We start from the raw sequence: 20221 nt of genomic DNA on the forward strand, positions 1-20221 counted from the left end.
TTTCCAGGAGCAAGAGTCACCTCCCACAGCCACGGAGCAGCAATGCAGGGAGCAGTTGCTCCCTGTGGGAACTCGGTGACCTCCCGAGCAGCTGAGCTGTCCCCAGAGCAGCTCCTGTGCCTGGACCATCCCCGTGCCTGCCCCTCTCCAAGGAGAGCGGCTGTGGCAACTCCAGCTCCAACCAGCAGCTGGGCTACCTCATAAAGTGATATTTAGCAGTGCCCAAGTTCAAGTAAGGCTGGGGAGGGCTGGAAAATCAACAGATTGTCGTTGGTATTTAATTTTTTATTGTTCATTCATTTCTTTTCTCCTCTGATTTCCACCTGTGAGCAAGCTGGGGGAATATTCCTTGTCCTTCCCAGGTTTCCCTGTGGCCTGAAGGGAGATTTTGAGCATTTCCCCGTGCCCAAATGGTGCCACCAAGTTCCCTCATCATTCCTGATGCTCACAGCCTCGGGATTTACAGCTCTGGTAGACTTGGCATGGATCCTAACAGTCCAATAAAACATTTTAGCTTAAATTCAGGCTCAGCTTTACAGATGCCAGCAGGGATAAATACTCAAACTGCAGTAGGACCCCCTTTCTCTGTGCTGGGGTTCCTGCTTCAAAATGCCAGAGAAGGAGACAAAAATCAGCAAGTTTTAGCTCAAATATAAGAGCAACCTATAATCTAGGAGCCAATGAAAAGGACATTTGAATGTATAACTCACAGGAGCATCCTGTGGAGTCCAGCAGATCTCACTGGGACGGGCTCTTGTGCTCTCAGTGGTTTCACTCCCAGTATGGACCTCTGGCAGCAGGGAAAATTTGGGTTGTTTGGGGGACACAGTATCAGATTTTAAAGTAAACTGAGTCAGGAATGACACAGTGCTGACACCGAGCTGGCTGGCAGGGCTTGGAAGAAGCTCAGCCCTGTCCTGGTTACTCACTCCTAGCCATGAACTTGGCCCCAGCTCAGCTCCTGGCTCACTCATCCTGTTCTGCACGTTCTGTGTCACATCTCCCAGAGCACCGAGTGTCCGGCACCACTCCCAGCCCGGCCCGAACCCTCTGACTCCTGCCTCAGCCTCCCCTCCCTGCAATCCGCACAAAGGTGCTCCCTGCACCCCCGGCTGCGAGAGAGATTGGAAGAAAACTCCAGGACACTCGGCAAAACAATAGCAAAAAAAAAAAAAAAAAAAGGAAGAAAAGAAGATAAAGAACACCAGCACCTCCCATCTTGCCCGATCCAGCTTTATTCTCCATCACCAGAGAGGAAAACGCTCAGCCAAAATAAAGTCTGGGCTCCCTCCGGGACGGCTCCAGCCGGGCGAGCCGAGGCTGGGCGGAGGTACCGAACGCCTGTTCCCGCTTCCCCTGCCCCGTTCCCCCTTCCCTGCCCGCGCTGCCCCAGCGCTGGCCCTGCCCGGGGCTCGCAGCTCCGCTCCGCGCATCCCTGTCCGCCTCCGGGGCAGGGAAAGCGGGGCTGAGCCAGCGGGAGTGCGGCGGAGCATCCTCGGGGGATGCACTGGGGGCCGGGCCGGGCAGGGCAGGGCTGGGCAGGGCCGGGCCGGGCCGGGCAGGGCAGGGCCGGGCAGGGCAGGGCAGGGACGATAAAAGGCTCCGGGAGCGCCGGCACCGCCTCCCCGCCCGGGCAGCCCCAGCCGGGCGCAGGTCCCGGGCGCGCAGAGCCGGAGCGGGGTGAGGATTTGGGGGTCTCGGGCTGTCGGGTACCCCCAGCCCCGTGCCGGGATGGGGTCTGGTCCCCCCTGGTGCCCGAGGGCAGAGGCGCTTTGGCAGCGGGAGGGTTGGGGTTGTGGTTTTCCCGCTGGGGAAATTTGGAAACGGTGCTAAGGGGGCTCGGGAGAGCGCGGTGCGCACGGCAGGGGACAAGGTTTGTTCTGCTCCTTGTGGGGTTTTCCCCCACCGCGTCCGGGATTTCCATGGACGTGCTGGGGTGGATGCAGAGGAGGGTCGCGATGAGCACGGCTTTCTGAGGGGCTGCTGCCCTCCTCACGCTGTCCCTCCGTGTCCAGCAGGATGGTTGCCATCGTCCTGGAGGTGACCTGCAGCTTTGTCACCTGGCTGTGTCTCTACAGCTGCTTCTGCCACTGGAACAGGCAGCGTTCCCACAAGTGGAGCTGCCGCCTGGTCACCCTCCTGCACGGGCTCATTGTCACCTGCCTCTCTGGCTATGTCATGTTCCTGGATGGCCCCTGGCCTCTGACCCACGCAGGTATGTTTGGAATCTCACCCTCACCTGTGGCTCTGTCACAGATGGAGGTAGGGGCTGATTTCCTCTCCTCTTACAGCTGTGTGTTTGGGGCCAAATTTTGTTTAATTCTGCTGCTTCTTTTTCCACCACTTCTCACTGTTCATCCTTTTGATATTTTAATTTTTTTTTTTTTTTTTGGCTTGTCCATGTACAAATTGGAAGTTTCCAGGATGGCAGCTTGAGTTTATTGCAGCATCAGGTGTAGCAAGGCGTGGAGAACAAAGTGCTTTCACATCTTGAAGGGTGTAATAACTCCTGAACTTCAGCTGCAGGGTTTTGGTGGCTGGTTTCTGTCGTTAAATCTCAGAGAGTGCTGCTGATGGAGGCCTGGCCTTTCTAAAAGGCTGGAAGGAGAAGGGAAGCAGCAGTGGGATGGGATGGGAAGGGTCTGCTGGGCAGGCTGGGGTGTGAAGGGGAAGCAGAACCAAATATCCCTAATTCCTGGCTGGAAATTTAGGAGGAGAGAAGCACAATCAACCTGTACTGATCCGTAAAGTAGAAAAAGATCTTAAATATGACTTATGAGCATCTTCCATTCCAGGTGCACCAAACACCCCTCTCCAGATCCACGTGCTGTCCCTGACCTTGGGCTACTTCATCTTTGACCTGGGCTGGTGCCTGTACTTCCAGACAGAGGGGGACCTGATGCTGCTCCACCACACCCTGAGCATCTGTGGCATGATCCTGGTGCTGGGGCTGGGCAAATCCGCCACGGAAGTGAACGCCGTGGTGTTTGTCAGTGAAATCACCAACCCCCTGCTCCAGACCCGCTGGTTCCTGCGGGAAACGGGCTCCTACCACACTTCCCTGGGAAAACTGGTGGATTTCCTCTTCGTGCTCCTCTTCCTGGTGCTGCGGATCGGGGCAGGAGCGTGGATCATGTATGGGATGGTGACGTCCCCCGAGCCCAACTGGCTCCTCAAGGCTGGGGGCCTGGCCATGTACGTGGTGTCCTTGGGGTTCATGGTTGAAATTTGTCACTTTGTAAGGAGGAAAATGTGGAAAAAAGCCCCTTCCCTGGACACACAATCTCTTCAGGAGTAGGAGTGCGCCTGTGGAAGCTTCTTGGCTGCTCGTTAATGGGTTGTAGAGGATGATCCCCTGGGTTTGGGGCCTGGCTGCTGGAGCTTGTTCCTGTGAAAAGAACTCTTAAAATGACACGGAATTGACTTTCTGCTGCCTCTGGAGGAGGATCAGTGCTAGGAACACGGAAAAGCTGAGAGAAGAGGGATTTGAGTGGAAACTGAGGAGCCTGGCACTGATTCCCTGAGTTCTCCAGCAATGGTACAGTCCCAAGGAGGGTGGCAATGCCAGAGATGATCAGTCTGCAACCAATAATTGCACAATCTGCATGTTCTGTCCTCATTTCCAATGCAGAATTATATGGCAGCGTAGAGAAAATCAAATATGAAAAATCCCATTTTCCTGCCAGTGGGACTGGGTAAGGGGTGTGACCTGGCAAACATTTCCTGAGCCTCACCCTCCTTAATAATCCTGGATTATTTTGGACCATGTGCTTGGCTAAATACTTGAGTGAAAGACTCTGAACAAGACTGAAGTGCTTGCAGGGGTGTAGTGGAGTTGTCCTTTGAGAGTGTGAAGTGATGGTACTCCAGGTGAGGCAATGTTTTACCTGTTTTTAATGACACATTTCCTTTCCTCCTTTTTTAACACTTCCATTCGGGCAGGTGCTGATCTCAGAGCAGAGTGATTTCTCTGGGACTGACTCAGGCCCTCACAAAAACAAGAGTCAGGAATTAGACTTGTGCCAATAAACTCCACGAGCAGGTGTTGGCCTAGGCTGGGATTGCCTAAAAAGAATAATCAGGCTTTTTTGTGGGAGAGGGAGGATAGTGAAGAGCCCCCCTGGATGCTCTTTTGTTCTGGGGTTGGCTCATTTGAGCTGAATTCATGGCTAATGAATCAAAAATGTGACTATTTCCAGGGGTGACAGGAATGTTTAGGCAGATCTCGGTGTGGCATCTGCTCCACACCAGCAGGCCTCAGAGCATGGAACAGTTCTCTCGTTTTCTTTACCTCTCAGAATCGCATTCTGACATTTTCCCTGGGGTTCTAATGTGAATTTCCTTCTGTTCAAGGCCACAGTTCAGATTTAGTCTCCTCCAAAAGCCTCACTGAGAGCTGAGAAGCAAATGCAGAGGTGAGGGAGGGGAGCAGTGGGGATGCAGCTCCTCCACTGCCTTTATCTCCCTGAATTTGGCTCTGTTCAGGGCAGATATCAGCTTTTGGCTGAGGCTTCTCAAGGTGTCTGGAGAGATTAAAAAAATAACCTGAAATAACCTCACTTTGGACACATCCACTGAAGGCATTGCAGCTGTGAACCTGGGCAAGTTCCTGGGCCAATATTTTTGGGAAAGCAGGAGCCAGAGGGGCACTCCTGAGGTGTGGGCACCTGCCAGGCTCGCTGTGTTCTTCCAAAAACTCCTCTGAGTGACGGGACTTCTAATAAAGTCATGTTACCCTTTTGAAAAAGAACCAATTGCTGTGATGTTCTTTTGTTCTGGGTCTTGAGGAGGCAGCTGGAGTGAGGGCTGAGGCCAAGGGGCTCGAGGGAAGGCTGAGGATGCCAAAGTCACTGGTCCATTCCCTTTGTGCAGCTCAGGAAGCAGAGAGGTGGTGAGGAAATGAGGCCAGGCTGAGCCAGGAGCTCTGGAGGTCGGGCTGGAGCTGTGGAGGGCAGGGGAGGCTCAGCTGAAGCTCAGGTTTGTGAGCAATGCACCCACAACCTGCTTTGCCAATGAATCCGTGCTGCAGAGGGATGAAGAGCCCCCAGACTGAGGGGTTTGCTCTTGCTGGGCACAAGAATATCTTCAATTCTGGCCGTGGCTTCCTCCATCCCAGGGTGGTTTTATTTTTTCTCTGCCTCTCTGGTTTCACTGCCCAGTTCTGAAGAGTTGCAGGGTAATTTGTCTGTGTTTTTTTTGGAGAAGCGATCAAAAGCATGAGAACATCCTGGGGGTTATAAGATGTCCTCAGTCACCACTGAGTGGCTGGTTCTGGTTGTTTCTGCTCCTGCTGGGCCAGGACTGCTGTCTGGAGTTGGGAAGAGCCTGGATTGGCTTCCAGTGAGAAAAACCTCTTCCTTCAGCTGAGGGACAGGATTGGGAAGGTATCCCAGTGCACCCAGACTGCGTGTGTGCCACCAGAGTTACCTGGGGAGGTTTGGTGTAAAATAAGTGCCCTCAGGTTCTCATCTGCCAAATCTCACCCAAGGATAATTTTAGTGCTGAACCCTCTAATGTGATGCTAGAAAATCACCCAGCTCCACTAGTCCACTGTATTTCTTATTTCAAAGAATGTGATTTTTCATGGAGGTGCCTGCTTTTTATCTGTCAAACATCCCCGAGGGCTTTTACAGCCACAAAAGCTGAGTTTTAGTAAAGGCCTGTTGAACTCCCAGGTCTCCAGCTCTTGTTTATTCCCAGTTCAGTTGTGGACAAGGAGTTTCCCAGTGTGGGTAAGATAATAAACACATTCTGTGATGCTTTTCATTGCTGTGAGCTCTGGTTAGAGCAGGTCCAGGAGAGCAGAGGGAAGGCTGTGCAGCTGGGGGAGGCTGGGGCTGCACTAAATGAGGCAGCAGTGTGCAAACAACTGTTTGCAGAGGTTCCTGCCCTGAGCTGTTTTGCTGAACTCTGTTCATCTGCCAAACGAGCCAGAGCAACGCAGCCCATTGAAATGGCTGACTCTGCACAAAGCAAACAGGAAAATTGGTGTGTAAAGCTGCACCTCACTTCTGGTATAATCCACAGGGAGATGATTTCACTTGCTACCTTGCACCTCACCGTGCAAAGTTTGTGCTAGAAACAAAAAAAAACAAACCCACAAGTTCTGTGTGCCCCACCTCCTGCATTAAATGCTCTGTGCCTTGCTAGGACTCGGAGTGCTCCTCTGTGGACATCTCTGTTTTTCTTCCTGGCTGCTCATAGAATCCCAGAGTGGTTTGGGTTGGAAGGAACCTTAAAGATCATCTCATCTTATCCCAAAATTCCCCTGCTTCTATCCCAGGTTGCTCCAAGCCCTGTCCAACCTGGCCTGGGACACTTCCAGGCCAGGGACAGCTTCTCTGGGAATTCCATCCCAGCTCCTCATCACCCTCACAGCCAAGACTTTTTTTTTTTTTTCCCCTAATATTCCACCTAACCATGCTCCTAGTGTGATAACATCAGCCCTATAACCTCTTGTCTGTCCATGCTTTTCTTTGTCCTAAGCTAAATATGAAAGCAGCTCCATCTCAGGTGTTACTGAGGCTACTGGACAGCCAGCAAAGGTGGAGGGAGGCAAGATGAGACCTCAGATTTCTCAGAGAGGCAAATGCACTATTAATGCTCAGGAGGATGTGCTGAAATAGCAGGAGGATGAGCGTTTTGTAGCAGTAGGAACCTGTGCCTGGCCTGAACTGGAAAAGTAAGATCTGTATCTTGTTGAATACACAGTTGAAAGCACTAATTATGAGTAAGAGGCAGGTCAAGCCACTCCCACCGTCTGCATTTCAAAAGGTAAAACTTGACGGGATGAAGGAAAAAACCAACCCCATGTTTTTTTGGGTGTGAGAGGTTGTTTTGACTGTAACTTATGAAAGGTGGAGGAGCTTTTGTAGCTGCTTTAGGTGTCCTGCTTAAACCCTGAATTTGGGATGTGGAAGGCAGGAGAGAGAATGGGCAGCGCTGAATGCCTGCAGTGAGAAGAAATTGCTGGGCTTTGTAACTGCTGCATAAGCAGGGGATGGAGGGGATGCAGCTCCTAGCCCGCTGCAGCTGCACTGCTCCGTTCTGGGTGACAAAACCCCTCGGGGGATGTCACCTGGGACGTGATGATGCTCTGAGTGCTCCTCTGTGAACATCTCTGTTTTTCTTCCTGGCTGCTCATAGAATCCCAGAGTGGTTTGGGTTGGAAGGGACCTTAAAGATCATCTCATCTTATTCCAAAAACCCCCTGCTTTCCCTGGATTCCAAAAATCCCAGGGTATGGTTTTCATGAGTGGATGTGGAAAAAACCTTTTTTGCAACTCGTTTTTGATTTTTTTTTTGGGGTTTTTTTGGTTTTTTTTTTTTTTTTTTTGTTTTTTTTTTTTTGGTTTTTTTTGTTTTTTGGTTTTTTTTTTTGCAACAAGTATTTTTGCAACTCGTTCCTCTTCTTTCCACCAGCCTTCTCCGGCTGGTCAATCCCTTTTGTCACATCAGGATTCTCCCTTCCTTATGTGCTCTGAGTCTGGACCTCGAGCAGCAGGGATGTGAGTGGAGATGCCTGCCCCGACACAGCTCCGGAGCTGTGCAGAAGTTCCTCTCGCATCAGGAGTGAGCAGGGCAGGCGCTGGGTGTGCTTTGTCCCGTATCTCTGCGGCACGCACGGGGTGATTGCAGCGGGCGGGGTGGGTGTGGGACTGATTTCTGTGTCCCCGGGCTACCGCGGCGCTCCGTGTGCCCTGTGGGGACATGACCTGCTGTGGCAGCCGGGCTGAACCGGTGAAGGGTTTGGAGGAGCCATAGGAGGAGAGGGCACTTGGCTGGTTTCACCCGGAGGAGAAAATTTGGGGTCTGCGGCTTCCTCACAGGGGCAGCGCTGATCTCTGTGAGCAGGGACAGGCTGGAGCTGTGCCAGCGGAGCTTTAGGTTGGACATCGGGAAAAGAGGATGCTGGGCGCTGCCCAGGCTCCCCAGGGAATGGGTAGGACCCCAAGAGCTCCGGGAGCTTTGGGACACCGCTCCGAGGCACAGGGTGGCATTGTCGGGGTGTAGGAACAGGAGCTGGGCTCGCGATCCTGGTGGATCCCTTCCAGCTCAGGGCATCCCGTGACGCACCAGGGATGTGCGCTTTCCCGCAGGGCCCCGGGTCGCCTTTCCTGCCACCCTGCCGCCCCTATTCCCTCCTCCCGTCCCTCCTCCTCCTCCTCCTCCTCCTCATCCCCATCCCTGCCGTCCCTCCTCCCGGCCGCCAGGTGCCCCTCGGCCGCCGCCGCTCGCTCCGTGATGCGGGGTGGCTCCGGCAGCGCGGCCCGGCAGGTGGGTGCTGGGGAAGGGTCCCGTCCCCTTCCCCGTCCCTGTCCCCGTCCCCAGGGAGCGGCAGGGCGATGGGACGGGGCCGCTGCATCCCGCGGGATGCGGGAGGACGGGCCGGGTGTGCGCAGGCGGTGCCGGGGCTGCGGTTCGTGCTGTTGGTATGGCCCGTGAGCTCCTCCATCTTCCCGCTTGGACTGAAAAAAAAAATGTGGATAACGGGATAGCGGCGCTTTGCTGGAGGTGCCCGTATGGGTTTTAGTCGTTTTCGGGGTGTTCTGCACCGGGTTTTTCGGCACGTGTGTTTATTGTAGAGGCTGCTTTCATTCAGGGCCTCATTGCTACTGGTGATACAAATTATAATATCTGTTATGTATAATAGATACATAATAATATATGCAATAATAGAAAATAATATGTAAATATATAATTTTATATATGATTATGTGTCATTTGTTAATTTATTGTTTATATGTATACTATATAGAATTATTTATTATTTATTATATATACTTATTTGTTATTTATTGTTCTGTAATTATTGCTGCTTTTTAAATTATACTGGCCTTTCTAGTGTCGACCCCTTTTGTCACATCAGAATTCTCCCTTATCTGCTCTGAGTCTGGACCTGGAGCACCAGAGATGTGAATGGAAATGCCTGCTCAGAGCAGTTAATCCCATCCCTATTTCATCTCTCCATGTTCCCAAGGCCCATTAAAACATAATGGTTTTGTTTACCCCGCCTCCAGTCATGCCTGGGAATGCTCCAACAGGCCAAACAGGAAGGTTGGGCTTTGCAGCTCTGACTCCTCATCCCGTGAAATCCCCCTGGTGCTCCCCAGGCCTGGGAGTGAGGCCAGAGCTGGGCAGCAGGTACCAGTGCTGCTTTGGCTGTTGCACAACTGGAAACTCCTGTGTCCCAAAGCCTGACTCAGCTGCTGCTGCTGCACTTCCCTGACTGCTCGGGAGGAGTGAGACACACATTTCATGGGAAGGCATTTTATGAACGAGGTGTAGAATAGAGTAATGTGTTATTTGGAAGGTTTTAGCAACAGCCACAAGTGTTTATGTGCTGTAATTTTGTTCTGGCAATTTGTCTTTTGCTTGTTTGAGAGATTATTGCACAGTGTGTGTGAGGGAAGATGTATAAAAGAAATACTGCTGAAAAAAACAATTATTTTTGGACATAGATTCTCATTCTTTTGCATCCAAAAAAATTGGAGGTTTTGGTGCCAGTAAGGATGAAATGAAGCCTGCAGTGAGGAGAATAAAGTGGTTTTCACACAGAGAAAATGTGCCAGGAGCAAGCAGTGCCATCAGGAAGCAGCTCTGCACACTCAGGGTTATGGAGCAAAGCCGTGCTGGGTTGTGCTGACACGGGCACAGGCTCGACCTCCTGCTCACTTTGTCCTTCTGACCCCTTGTGTCCTGCTCCTCCCAGGACAGGATGCTGTTCCCGCTGCCCCTGCGTGCGGCCTGCAGCCTGCTGGCCTGGTTCTGCCTCTACAAGTGGTTCTGCCACCGCTACCGGCACCGGAACCTCGAGTGGAGCTGCAGGCTGGTCACACTGACCCACGGCATCCTGGCCACCTGCCTGTCCGCTTACATCGGCTTCATCGACGGCCCCTGGCCCCTGAGCCACCCAGGTGAGTGAGGAAATCCGTGATCCCACCTCCCCCAGGGCTTCTCCTAAGCACCTCAGTCCCCAGCCTGCTTGAGGGATGATGCCTGCAGTGATATCTCAGCTGCTTTGTGGTGGAAAGCCCCAGAGGAATGGAGAGCCAGGTACTGCGTTTCGGCCTGGTACTGCATTTTAGCCTGGCATTGCATTTTAGCCTGGTACTGCATTTTAGCCTGGTACTGCGTTTTAGCCTGGTACTGCATTTTAGCCTGGTACTGCATTTTTAGCCTGGTACTGCGTTTTGCTGGTGTAATGCCCCTCCCCAGCTGCAGTTTGGCAGAGCGTGTGACCTTGTGTGTGGCCATTACGTGTGTGCAGCTGCCGGCCTAACAACTGTGGCATTGTGACTCGGGGGACTTCCGTGGCCGGGCTGTCACCAGTGCGAGCCAGAGGTGAACACCCCTGCCCTGTCTCACATCCTGCTGCCTCCACGCTTTAAAGCTCTGTTTTTACCTTTCAGGGTCACCCAACACAACCCTTCAGGTGCACGGGCTGTGCCTTAGCTTGGGCTACTTCATCTTCGACCTGTGTTGGTGCGTGTACTTCCAGACGGAGGGAGCCCTGATGCTGGCCCACCACCTGGTGAGCATCGTGGGCATCGCCGCCTCCTTGGCCCTGGGCGAGTCGGCCGCGGACGTCAACGCCGTCATCTTCGGCAGCGAGATCACCAACCCGCTGCTGCAGGCCCGCTGGTTCCTCAAGGAGCTGGGCCACTACCACACCTTCACGGGCGACGTGGTGGATTTCCTCTTCGTGGTGCTCTTCACCGGCGTGCGCATCGGCGTGGGGGCCTGGCTGATGTACTGCGAGCTGGCCTCGCCCAGGCCCTGCTGGTACATCAAGCTGGGAGGGGTCATCATGTACGTGGTGTCCTGGGTGTTCATGGTCAGCATCTGCCGCTTCGCCCGCAGGAAGAGCATGAGGAAGTACCAGGCCTGGAGGAGCCGCAGGAGCCACGAGCTGGGCTTGAAAACCAACGGGCATCTCAAAAGCCACTGAGTGGAGGGCGAGCAAAGAGTCCCTCGAGTTTGCGGGCTGGCAAGGAGGGGGATGGTGCCTGAAACGCCACTGTCGGGAGAGGAGCCGACACACGTTAGCAGTTCTGGAGCCAAATTTATCCCTGGCCTAACTCCACTGAAATCCATGGAGCTATGCCATGGATTCCCTGGGTCTGCAGCGCTCGGCCTGGCAGAGGCTGGCGCGGTGTGTACGTCAGCACAGCCTGACCGAGGAGGGAAAGAAGGGCTAATTTTATAGACTAAACATGACTAGTCCAGCAGTGCAGGTGTAAATAGTGATGTCTGTAGCCAACTCCTTCGGGATCTTGGAAGAGAGGAGGAGATCTCCATGTCCAGATCCTGTGCAGTCTAGGCAGCTGGAGTGACTCTTCAGGCTGGTAGGAACAAGTGTTCTGCTGTGGCATCCAAGCTGGGATTCCTGGCTCTTCCACCACCTCGTTGTGTGACCTTGGGCAAGTCACACAGCTCGAACTCTGTGCCTAATTCCCCCTCTGTGACTTGGGGGAGTTGGAGCTGCTCCATCTGTTACGCACTTTCAGATTTTTACTTGAGAGGTGCTATATAAATGCAAAGTGATGGTTGTTATCTGCACTTGGTTCATCATCCCTGTGTTTCCCTTGGGAGAAACAACTTTGGTGGTCGAGCTAGAGCGAGACTCTAGAAAAATCAGTATTTTAGGTAGGTTGTTGTTTCCTACCCTTTCTAACTCCTTTTAATAACTTATTCAGTAACATATTGATAACTTATTTTTTGTAGTTACCAGAAGCTCTAATCAGCGCTGGCGCCATACAGGACTAGGTGCTCTGTGAATACACCCAAGGACACAGACCCAGAAGGGAAATTTTTTCCTGATTTTTCCCCTCTTCTTCCCTGACTGTTAAAACTCCCCTACAAACACTGCTTTTAGCTCCTTGGGTAACCAGCACACTCCACTTTGAGAAGCCCCATCAGGATTTGCCATTCAGGGGTTTTCTTGCTGATGAGCCAAGCCCTGATTTTGTCTCCAGAACACCAAAATTCCCTCTTGCTGTGCCCCAAATCCAAACTGGGATTTCTGGTTGCCCAGGATCTGCCCTGTGGAAGCCACAGACTGACCTTGGCTCTCCTTCATCTGAACTGATGCCTTGACCCCTGGGCTTTGATTTCCCTCTGATTGGCTCTGAGTCACTTTATAAAAGTGAACATTTAGAGGGTCAGAGAGATTGATTTTACAGCTTAGCAATTAAAGAACTGAGAGGCCCAGAATCTGGTCCTTTTAAAGCAAAAATAAACCTGGCTGGGAGAAAAATAAGCATTACTTATCCGGTCCCATTTGTAGGGAAAAGCCATGCCCAGTTGGGAGCTTCTGGAGTTTATTTCATTGCATGTCCTTAAGCTGTTCCTTTGTTGTTGCTGCAATTTTGAGCATTTCCTTTGAGCCTCCAGTGCAGCTCAGGTGCCCCCTTTTGCTCGAGCCTTGCATGCTGCAGCCAAAGACCTGAAGAAGCCCCAAAAAACCCTTCAGATGAGCAGAGCCAACTGATGAGCTGGTCCTGGAGAGGAAACTTGACCCATCCAGCACTATCAAGCCTTGAAAGGAGACCAGAAGGGCTGGCTGGGGCTTGCTGGTTCTTTTTCCCAGCTCTGCTGCTCTGTTGAGCATATCCAGGAGCCTTTCTGCCTCAACTTAACCCACTTTGGGAAGTGGGTCCAGGCTTACCTACCTCATAGGGTGTTTCCATTTAGCACCAAGCCACCTTTGATGGATTCTCGGCGGTTTGTGTCAGGCTGTGCTGTATAAAAGTTGCTTTGAGTGAAGCACTTCCTGCTATGAGCCATCAGCAGTGCTTTGTCACCTGAGCTGGGCACTTCCCAGCGTCCCAAAAGCAGGAGTGAGGTGTTTTGCAAAGGTGCTGAAGGGCAGGAGTCACAGGGAGTGAGCTGGACATGCACATGAAGGTCAGCTGTGCTGCTGCATCCTCACAGGGAGCCCCAAGCTGAGGAAAAGGTGTCTGCTGGCTTTTGCCTGGTCAGGGTTGCAGGAATCTGGAGCCAAAAGGGTCTCAGGCACTGACCTGAGCAGGGAACGAGGGCTTTGAGCAGCAGCTCCTGCAGAAATGGTGAAGGCAGGTCCTGGGGGTGAAAACAGGCTGGTCCTGATGCTGAGCTGCTGAGCTGCCCACCACGAAGAGTTTCCAGAGCAGCCCTGGGGGTTTGGAAAGCTCAGCAGCCCTGACCTTCACTGAGGGTTGGGGTGCAGCTTCATGGGGTTCCAGCCCTTACCTGCCCAGGTGGATGAGGATGGCAGTGACTGCAGCATCTGTGAATCGCCTCTGTGAAGATATTTTGGATTGCAATGGTTTGAGTGGTCCCATTTTCTAAACAGGGGGGAAAATTGGTTGGAAGAAGGAGAGCACTGCTCATCTCTGAGGCTTTAGAAAGTAAACAAGAAAACAAAAGGGCAATTAGAAATGGCGTTATGAGGCAGAGCAAGGCCTCGTAGCCCATTTAGTGGGCTCCAGCAGAGAATCACAGACCCAAAAGTACAAATTCCAAGCTGTGGAGCACAGAGTGGGACCTGTCCTCAGGCTAGTCCACAGTGGCTAGAGCAAACTGTGAGAAGAAACTGCAGAACTAGTGTGAAATAATAACTTGTGTCTGAATTACTGTGTAATACCAACTAATGTTCCACCAGAGAATGGTGTAGATGCTTTGTATTAAGTTTTATAAAAATAAAGATTATTTAATTATTGGGTTTCTCTGTTTGGGTGCTGCTCTTAAGTCACAGGTTGCACTTGATGGTTCTGGAGGGCTTTCTCAACCTCAGAGATTCAGTGGTTCAGTAGGATGGAGCAAAAATGTTCCCTTTCTTTTCCATGCCCTGGATGCCACAGGAGAAGGTTCTCCTGTGTTTCCACACTGTGAGCTCTTCATAATCATAAATCAATATTATTGCCTATCATAAATTAATATTATTTCCTAGGAATGGCCTGTGGTGGTGTGCTGGTAAACAGCCACTCTGCTTGCTGATGGCCACAGCCAGAGATCCAGCATGCCAAAAGTCTTGGCTTCTATAAATAGTTAAGCCAATTTAGTTGTTTGCACGTAACCCTTAAGTCCGGGTTAAAACCTTCCAGCACTGGGGAGCAGCTGCTGAGCAGCACTGAGCCCTCTGGAGATGTTTTCTGTGTACAGAGCCCAGCCTGGGGGTGGAGGGGTCTCAGAGCCTGCAAGAATTTGTGCTGGGACTTTGCTGAACCAATGAGGGAGTTCCAGAAGCAGAGAAGAAAGTACAGCAGAGTTCTGGAGCTTTGCTTTAGCTTTGCTTTCCCTTCCCTTTCCCAGGGAAAAGGGCCAATCTTTGCCTCCAGGGGCCTGTGGCCCAGAGTGGCCGGACACCTCCAAAAATCCAAATGATCGAGGATGTGTCGCACAGCCAAGCTGCCCCCAGCTCAAACCTGTGCTGCCCTGACAGTCCCAAGGGAACCCTACAAACTGACATCAGGAACCTGGGCTGGCCACTTTTCTTTCCCAGGGAAAAGGGCCGGTCTTTGTCTGCAGGGGCCTGTGGCCCAGAGTGGCCGGACACCTCCAAAAATCCAAATAAACAAGGATGTCTCCCAGGGCCAAGCTGCCCCCAGCTCAAACCTGTGCTGCCCTGACAGTCCCAAGGGAACCCTGCAAACTGAAATCAGGAACCTGGGCTGGCCAGACACCTGAGTGTCTCACAGGTCTTGTGTCTTCACAAGACATTGTCAGTGGTCAGATGTGCTTTGTCTGTGGAAAGTGAAATCTGCCCCTCTACACCCAATTAATTTCATTTTTTTTTATCGTCCTGTTATTTCTTTACAGGCAACCCCGCTGCCTGCCTTTTGCTTCTCCTGCTGGCCCTGCAGTTGAGCTTTGTAAAATTAACCTCCTCTTTCCATCCTCTGCCCTCTCTTTGTAGCTGAACTCCTTATTTGTACTTGAAAAAAATTGCCATTTTTTGATATTCACAGCTTTATTCCCTTGCAGTAGTAGTCCAGGCACTGATGTAAAAGCAGCATTTTAAGTCTTTGAAATCTGCTATTCCATTAATTCCATGGGGTTTGCCATGTCCAAAGAAATCAATGCCCTCTTTGCCTCAAGTTCCAGGGGCAGTTTGGCAGCTGGTAAGTCAACAATGGAAAAGATCCTTAGAAAATTACTAAAAGAAGGAATATAACAGATCAAGGTACATGGAAAAGCTTCTGTAAAGTAATAAAGGTTTACAGGTAGGTAATTTTTGTATGGGAAGAAGGAAGTTTCAGCTTCTGCAGCTTCTGAAATGTTACAAAACACAGATTTTCAGCAGTGCTTCTGTTGTGCTGTTTGAACTGTCGTGTGTCAGAAGATTGAGATCTCTCCAGTGCCACAATCTTCAAACGTGAAGAGAAATTAAATTCTCCATTTCTTTAGATTTTACCTTTCTTTTTAATCCCCTGTCCAGCCAGAGGATGGAGAAAGAGAAGGAAACTCAGGGCACGGTGTCCAGCAGATTCATCTGTCCTTGCTGCTTTCATTATGCTGATTTGGAATGAAAGCTCAGGGCTATAAAAATGCTGACTGCCCCAGGGATTATCCAGGTTTAGGAACTGTAATAAGCTGTCACTGTAGAAGCCCTGCTAGATTAGGATCTGTGTCTCAAAATCAGCAAAGCCTTGTGTCCCAACACCAACCCTGGGGCATTTCCAGCATTTCCAAGAGTGCAAGACAAGCTGTAGGGAGCAAATCTGGTGCCCATTTTAAGGTGGGAAATGAAAAAAGCCTTGGAAGTTGCACAGAAATGTGGAGCACAGCACCAATTTATTTGTGTTTTCTGGGGTCAGGTCCTCTGCTCCTTAGGCACGTTTGGGAAATGAACTTGGGAATCGTTTCCCCTGTGCTTTTCCCCTCCAAGGTGTAAAGGTTTGGCAGCTGGCTTTCGAAAGCAGCAGAAAAAAAACAGAAGCTGGCTGGGCAATTTGTACTGAGTGTAAATAACAGTTCAAAATACCCGAGCATTCTCTCACTGGCTTGAAATTGATAACTTGTAAGGAGCAGAAGAGTCTTTATTTTTGTGGCGGAGCTCAGCAAAACTCAGCTGATTATCCCATCTGAAACACAAATTGAATTTTTTTCTGAAAGAAAAATGCTTCCAGGCACTGTTTATCCACACTTAAAACCTTAAAACATCACTTTTTGCTGATTTTTTATCTTGTTTATGCTAAGCTGACAGCGGTGCAAACCTCCTCGGAGCATTCCAGATCCCGAAGCGCTTGGAAATGCTCTTTTTTTCCAAATTCCTCACCTTTTACCTGCCCGGGAGCTCAGGTTAGAGGAGCCATTCGAGGCTTTCCCAGCAGATGGCAACAGCTCCTCGGTGCGAGCCTGGGAAAGGGGATTTGGCCAAAGGATCCTCGCTCAACACTTCCTCTATAAATCTGCTTTTACAGGAGCCCCTCTAAAGCACCTCCAAGGATCTGACTGTTGTTTGAAGGCAAAATAAGAAGTTTTACTCCATAGGAATTAATCTCCTCCACTTAAGGGTCCTGCTTAGTTCTGCTCTGGACTAAAAAACAGATTGAGGAGGTTAATTAGAGAATCACAAAATGGTTTTGTGTTGGAAGAGACCTCCAAGATCATCTTGCTCCAACCCTCCTGCCATGGGATGCATCTGTGTGTAAATTCAGATGAAGTGACAACTTCAGAGCGCCAAAAAAAAAAAAAAAAAAAAAAAAAAAATTAATGGGCACACTGTAATTGCTTATTGATCTCCCCACCCCATTTTTCAGGCTGTAAAACAGAATTATCATAAATAGACATCTATCTTAATCTAAGGATGCAACCAGCTCCCACAAAAAAAAAAACCAAAAAAACAAAAAAACAAAAAAAAAAACAACAACAACAAAAAAATCTGCATTTGCAGAAAAGAGAAGCAGCTACAGTTTCAGAATCTATGTCTTAGGATTTCCTCCAGCTAATTGTTCTCGTTATGTTGTCATGCACAATAAAATATAATTAAAGTAATAAAAAAGCATTGAGGCCTAATATGCAAATGCTGGGCCTGCCAGGAATCAGATCTCCCAGGAGCCTTCCCCTCTCCAGGCACAGTACTCGATGTTCCCAAACTTAAAAGCAGGGAGGGATTTATTGCAGAGAAGATGCAATAAAGAGATATATAATAAATAAATATAGATATATGGAGGCATTCAGTCACTTCATCAGCACTGATGACTGTGCTGCACACAGCTGCAGAAGGAGAGGCAGACGTGGCTGCTTGTCTTGCACTCCCACACTTTATTTATTTTTTTTTTTCCCCCAAGCCTCTGTTTTCCCCAAAAAGGAAACCAAAAAAGGAAGTATAAATGTCCTGCGTATATATGTGAAGTATCATGTAGAAAATGATTTCATCCCACGCTTCCCCTCTCTGCTCTGAACTCCATCAAAACAAATTCTTCGGGCGCTCAGACAGTCTGCTGGCTTCCTGATCCACGCTCCGAGCAGGACACAGCTCCGTGTTCCAGAGGTATGGTCCTGTGTGCCCAGCCAGGGATCTGCTCCCCACTTTCCAGAGCCTGTTTTCCAGCCTCTTTCCAAGTCCAGTGTCCTGGCTTTGAAGTATATCCCGGCAAGATTAATTAAAGGGAAGAAGCGTGGTGTCCTAGATGATTTGGATTAGCTAATAAGGTTATTTTAGTCTGCTGGCATTTGCTGGAGGAGGCTGATGTTCCATAAGTTCTTTGTGCAGAGGGAGCAGGAATTACTGGCAGTGGAGATATCCTGCTTTTCATTCCACATCTGTGCTGCTCATGAGCTTTAATTTCTGGAGGAGTAGCATGGAAGTTTCCTGAAGTCCTCAGGTATAGATGTTATTTCCAGGTGTTTGAGAACAAGTGGCTCGTAGTGCCAGGACAAGGGGGAATGGCTTCACACTGACAGAGAGTAGGTTTAGGTGGGATATTAGGGAAAATAATTCCTTGTGAGGGTGGTGAGGTTGCCCAGAAAAGCTGTGGTGATCCCTGGAAGTGTCCAAGGCCAGGTTGGAGCAAGCAGGGATAGTGGAAGACGTCCCACTTGGGACGTTGGAATAAAATCATCTTTAAGGTCCCTTCCAGCCCAAACCGTTGTGGGATTCTGTGCAGACTCGAGACAGGCATTTCTCTCTGACCGTGCTGTACATGAACGGCAGGGAGTTACAGCAAGGACGGGTTTGTGTTCAGGCTGCTGCTCAGGAGAGGGAAATCCACACCTGCTGGAATTTAAATGCCCAAACACCCCGTGTGGCTCACCTTTTGGTACTGGAAGTTTTGAAGGGGAGCAGGAACAGGCCCTTGGCCGCAGTGTTTCTGGAATGTACGGGCAGGGAGGGATCAGTTCTTGGATTTATGCTGAGAAAAATTCCCTTTGAAACTTGGGTGGGAAATGCGGGGAACGCGGGACAACAGAGCCACGAAAGGCCTGGGAGCCAACAGCACAGCCTGAGGCTCCGCGCTGCACAGCTCCTGGCACTTCTACTCTTTTAATTCGCTGCTTATTTATTTTCTTTCTGCTCCAAGTTTCGCCGGTGTCATATTTTCCATGGAGATGGAGGCGCGGGCGCTCCCTGCTCTGAGCGCTGGTGACACGGCCAAGTGTCGGATGGCAGGGGATGGGGAATGGAGAAGGGAAAAACGGGAAAAGGGAAGAAGGGGTAGAGGGAAAAAGGGAAATCTCCTCGGGTCAGGCACGCAGGGGGGTGGAAAGCTGTTGGGCAGGGACACAGGGTGAGGGAGGAGCGGCCGCGACCAAGCGGAGACGAGAAAAGAAGGAAACAGCCCGCGGGTCTGGAAAACGCTTCCCGAAGGGGAAAGGCCTGGGCAGGGACCGGGGGAAGGGCTGCGAGAGAGGAGGCGGGAGGGAAGAGAAGGAGGAGGAGGAGGAGAAGGAGGGGAAACAGGAGAAGGAAAAGAGAGGGAGGAGGAAGAGGAGGAAGAGGAGGGCGGCCGGCGGAGGGATCCGGCGGCGGGGCGGAGCGGCCGGAGGTACGAGCCCCCCGGAGGCGCCGGGGAGGGGCGAGCCCGGCCCGGCTCGGCTCGGCGCAGGCTCCCCCGGACGCGCCGCTCCCGCCTCTCTCAGCAGCGCAGCGGGGCCGCCACCGGGCCGGGAGAGCAGCGCAGCGGGGCCGGCAGCGCGGCGGGACTCGGCCCCGGAGCGGAGCGCGGAGAGCGGAGAGCGGAGCGCCCCGCTGGGTCCCGGGCCGGAGCGAGAGGCCGAGCGGCGGGCGATGGAGCCCCGGGCCTAGAGGCGGCCGCCCTGCCCGACCCCCTGCGGGTGCAGCACGGGCGGGGGTCGGGGCGGGCGGGCAGCGGGGATGGGCCCGGCCGCGGGCGGGGAGCGCCGCCCGCCCCCCGAGCGCAGCCCCTGAGCCCCGGCGGGACCGGCACGGGCCCCCCGCGCCGGCGAGCATCGGCCGCTTCTTGGAAAGGTTTTCTTTTTTTTTTATCCCCCCCCCCCCCCCTCCGCGCGTCCACCGAGGTTGTTTTGTTTTGTTGTTTCTTTTTTTTTGTTGTTGTTGTTTTTGGAGTTTTTTTCTTGCTGGAGTTTTTCCTTTATCCCCCCACGCCCCACTTCCGTGGTTTGGATATTCCGGGTGACTGCAAGAAGAGTTTTGGAGTTGTTTTGGATTGGGTTTGGTTTTTGGTTTTTTTGGTTTTTTTGTTCCCTTCTCCTGCCCTTGAACTGAGTTTGTCCTCTGTGCATGCCTCTTCTGGAGCAAGGCTGGATCCTGAACCTCGGTGCATGTAAGGGGCAAAGCCTCGTTCATATTCCTGCAATAAGAGTAAAATGTAAATTGGATAATACGACTTCTTGCCAAAGGCTCCAATGAGTGGCACACAGTCCACAATCACGGACAGGTCAGTATAAAATCAGATTTCTTGATTATTTTTTTTTCTTTTTTTTTAAGTTTGAATACGCGCAGAGCTCACGTACTTTGTGTTCTGGCTTCAGTGACAGACGGGATCAGAAAAGCAGGATTAAACCAGAGGTTCTGGGAACCAAGGGTGTCTTGACTGTCAAAACGACTGGGTTAACTTTGAAACCGGAGTATTTCAAGTCCAACAGCTTTCAGGCCTGCCAGGCTGACTTTGTAGGAGCCAGGGGTGGTAACTCAGCTCCCAGGATGGGCTGCTGCTGCGGGGACACCGAAAGCAAGGGTTCCTGCATGGAGAAGCCACCAGAATTTGGTATCCAGCTCAAGCCTGAGCTCAGAGAGCGTGTTGAGGATGCA

The 20221-nt window shown here is 51.4% G+C and overlaps 3 protein-coding genes across 7 annotated transcripts in view; all 3 read left to right on the forward strand.

The window, feature by feature from the left end:
* Positions 1 to 1636: 1636 nt before the first annotated feature.
* On the forward strand, positions 1637 to 4730 carry LOC128818026 (TLC domain-containing protein 5-like). Of its 2 annotated transcripts, none has more exons than XM_053997022.1 (3): positions 1637 to 1680; positions 2016 to 2215; positions 2796 to 4730. In XM_053997022.1, the coding sequence occupies exons 2-3, from the start codon at positions 2020 to 2022 to the stop codon at positions 3296 to 3298; spliced, it is 699 nt and encodes a 232-aa protein (XP_053852997.1). In that variant the 5' UTR covers positions 1637 to 1680; positions 2016 to 2019; the 3' UTR covers positions 3299 to 4730. The 2 variants fall into 2 exon arrangements, with proteins under 2 accessions (XP_053852997.1, XP_053852998.1); XM_053997023.1 differs by having other exon boundaries at positions 2019 to 2215.
* A 3580-nt stretch (positions 4731 to 8310) lies between these two features.
* On the forward strand, positions 8311 to 13705 carry LOC128818096 (TLC domain-containing protein 5-like). Its single transcript, XM_053997136.1, has 3 exons — positions 8311 to 8514; positions 9713 to 9917; positions 10413 to 13705. The coding sequence occupies exons 2-3, from the start codon at positions 9719 to 9721 to the stop codon at positions 10949 to 10951; spliced, it is 738 nt and encodes a 245-aa protein (XP_053853111.1). The 5' UTR covers positions 8311 to 8514; positions 9713 to 9718; the 3' UTR covers positions 10952 to 13705.
* Positions 13706 to 17460: 3755 nt separating this feature from the next.
* The window catches only part of ARHGEF12 (Rho guanine nucleotide exchange factor 12), a 75411-nt gene continuing 72650 nt past the window's right edge, over positions 17461 to 20221 (forward strand). For 3 of the 4 annotated variants that reach the window (XM_053996920.1, XM_053996922.1, XM_053996921.1), the window contains exon 1: positions 19054 to 19847. In XM_053996920.1, the coding sequence (XP_053852895.1) occupies positions 19816 to 19847 (32 nt within the window). In that variant the 5' untranslated portion in view covers positions 19054 to 19815. Of the gene's footprint in view, positions 17480 to 19053; positions 19848 to 20221 lie in introns of those variants that run through there. The other variant, XM_053996923.1, reaches the window with a different exon arrangement.

This window comes from Vidua macroura, chromosome 22, assembly GCF_024509145.1.
Source record: "Vidua macroura isolate BioBank_ID:100142 chromosome 22, ASM2450914v1, whole genome shotgun sequence".
NCBI lineage: Eukaryota > Metazoa > Chordata > Aves > Passeriformes > Viduidae > Vidua > Vidua macroura.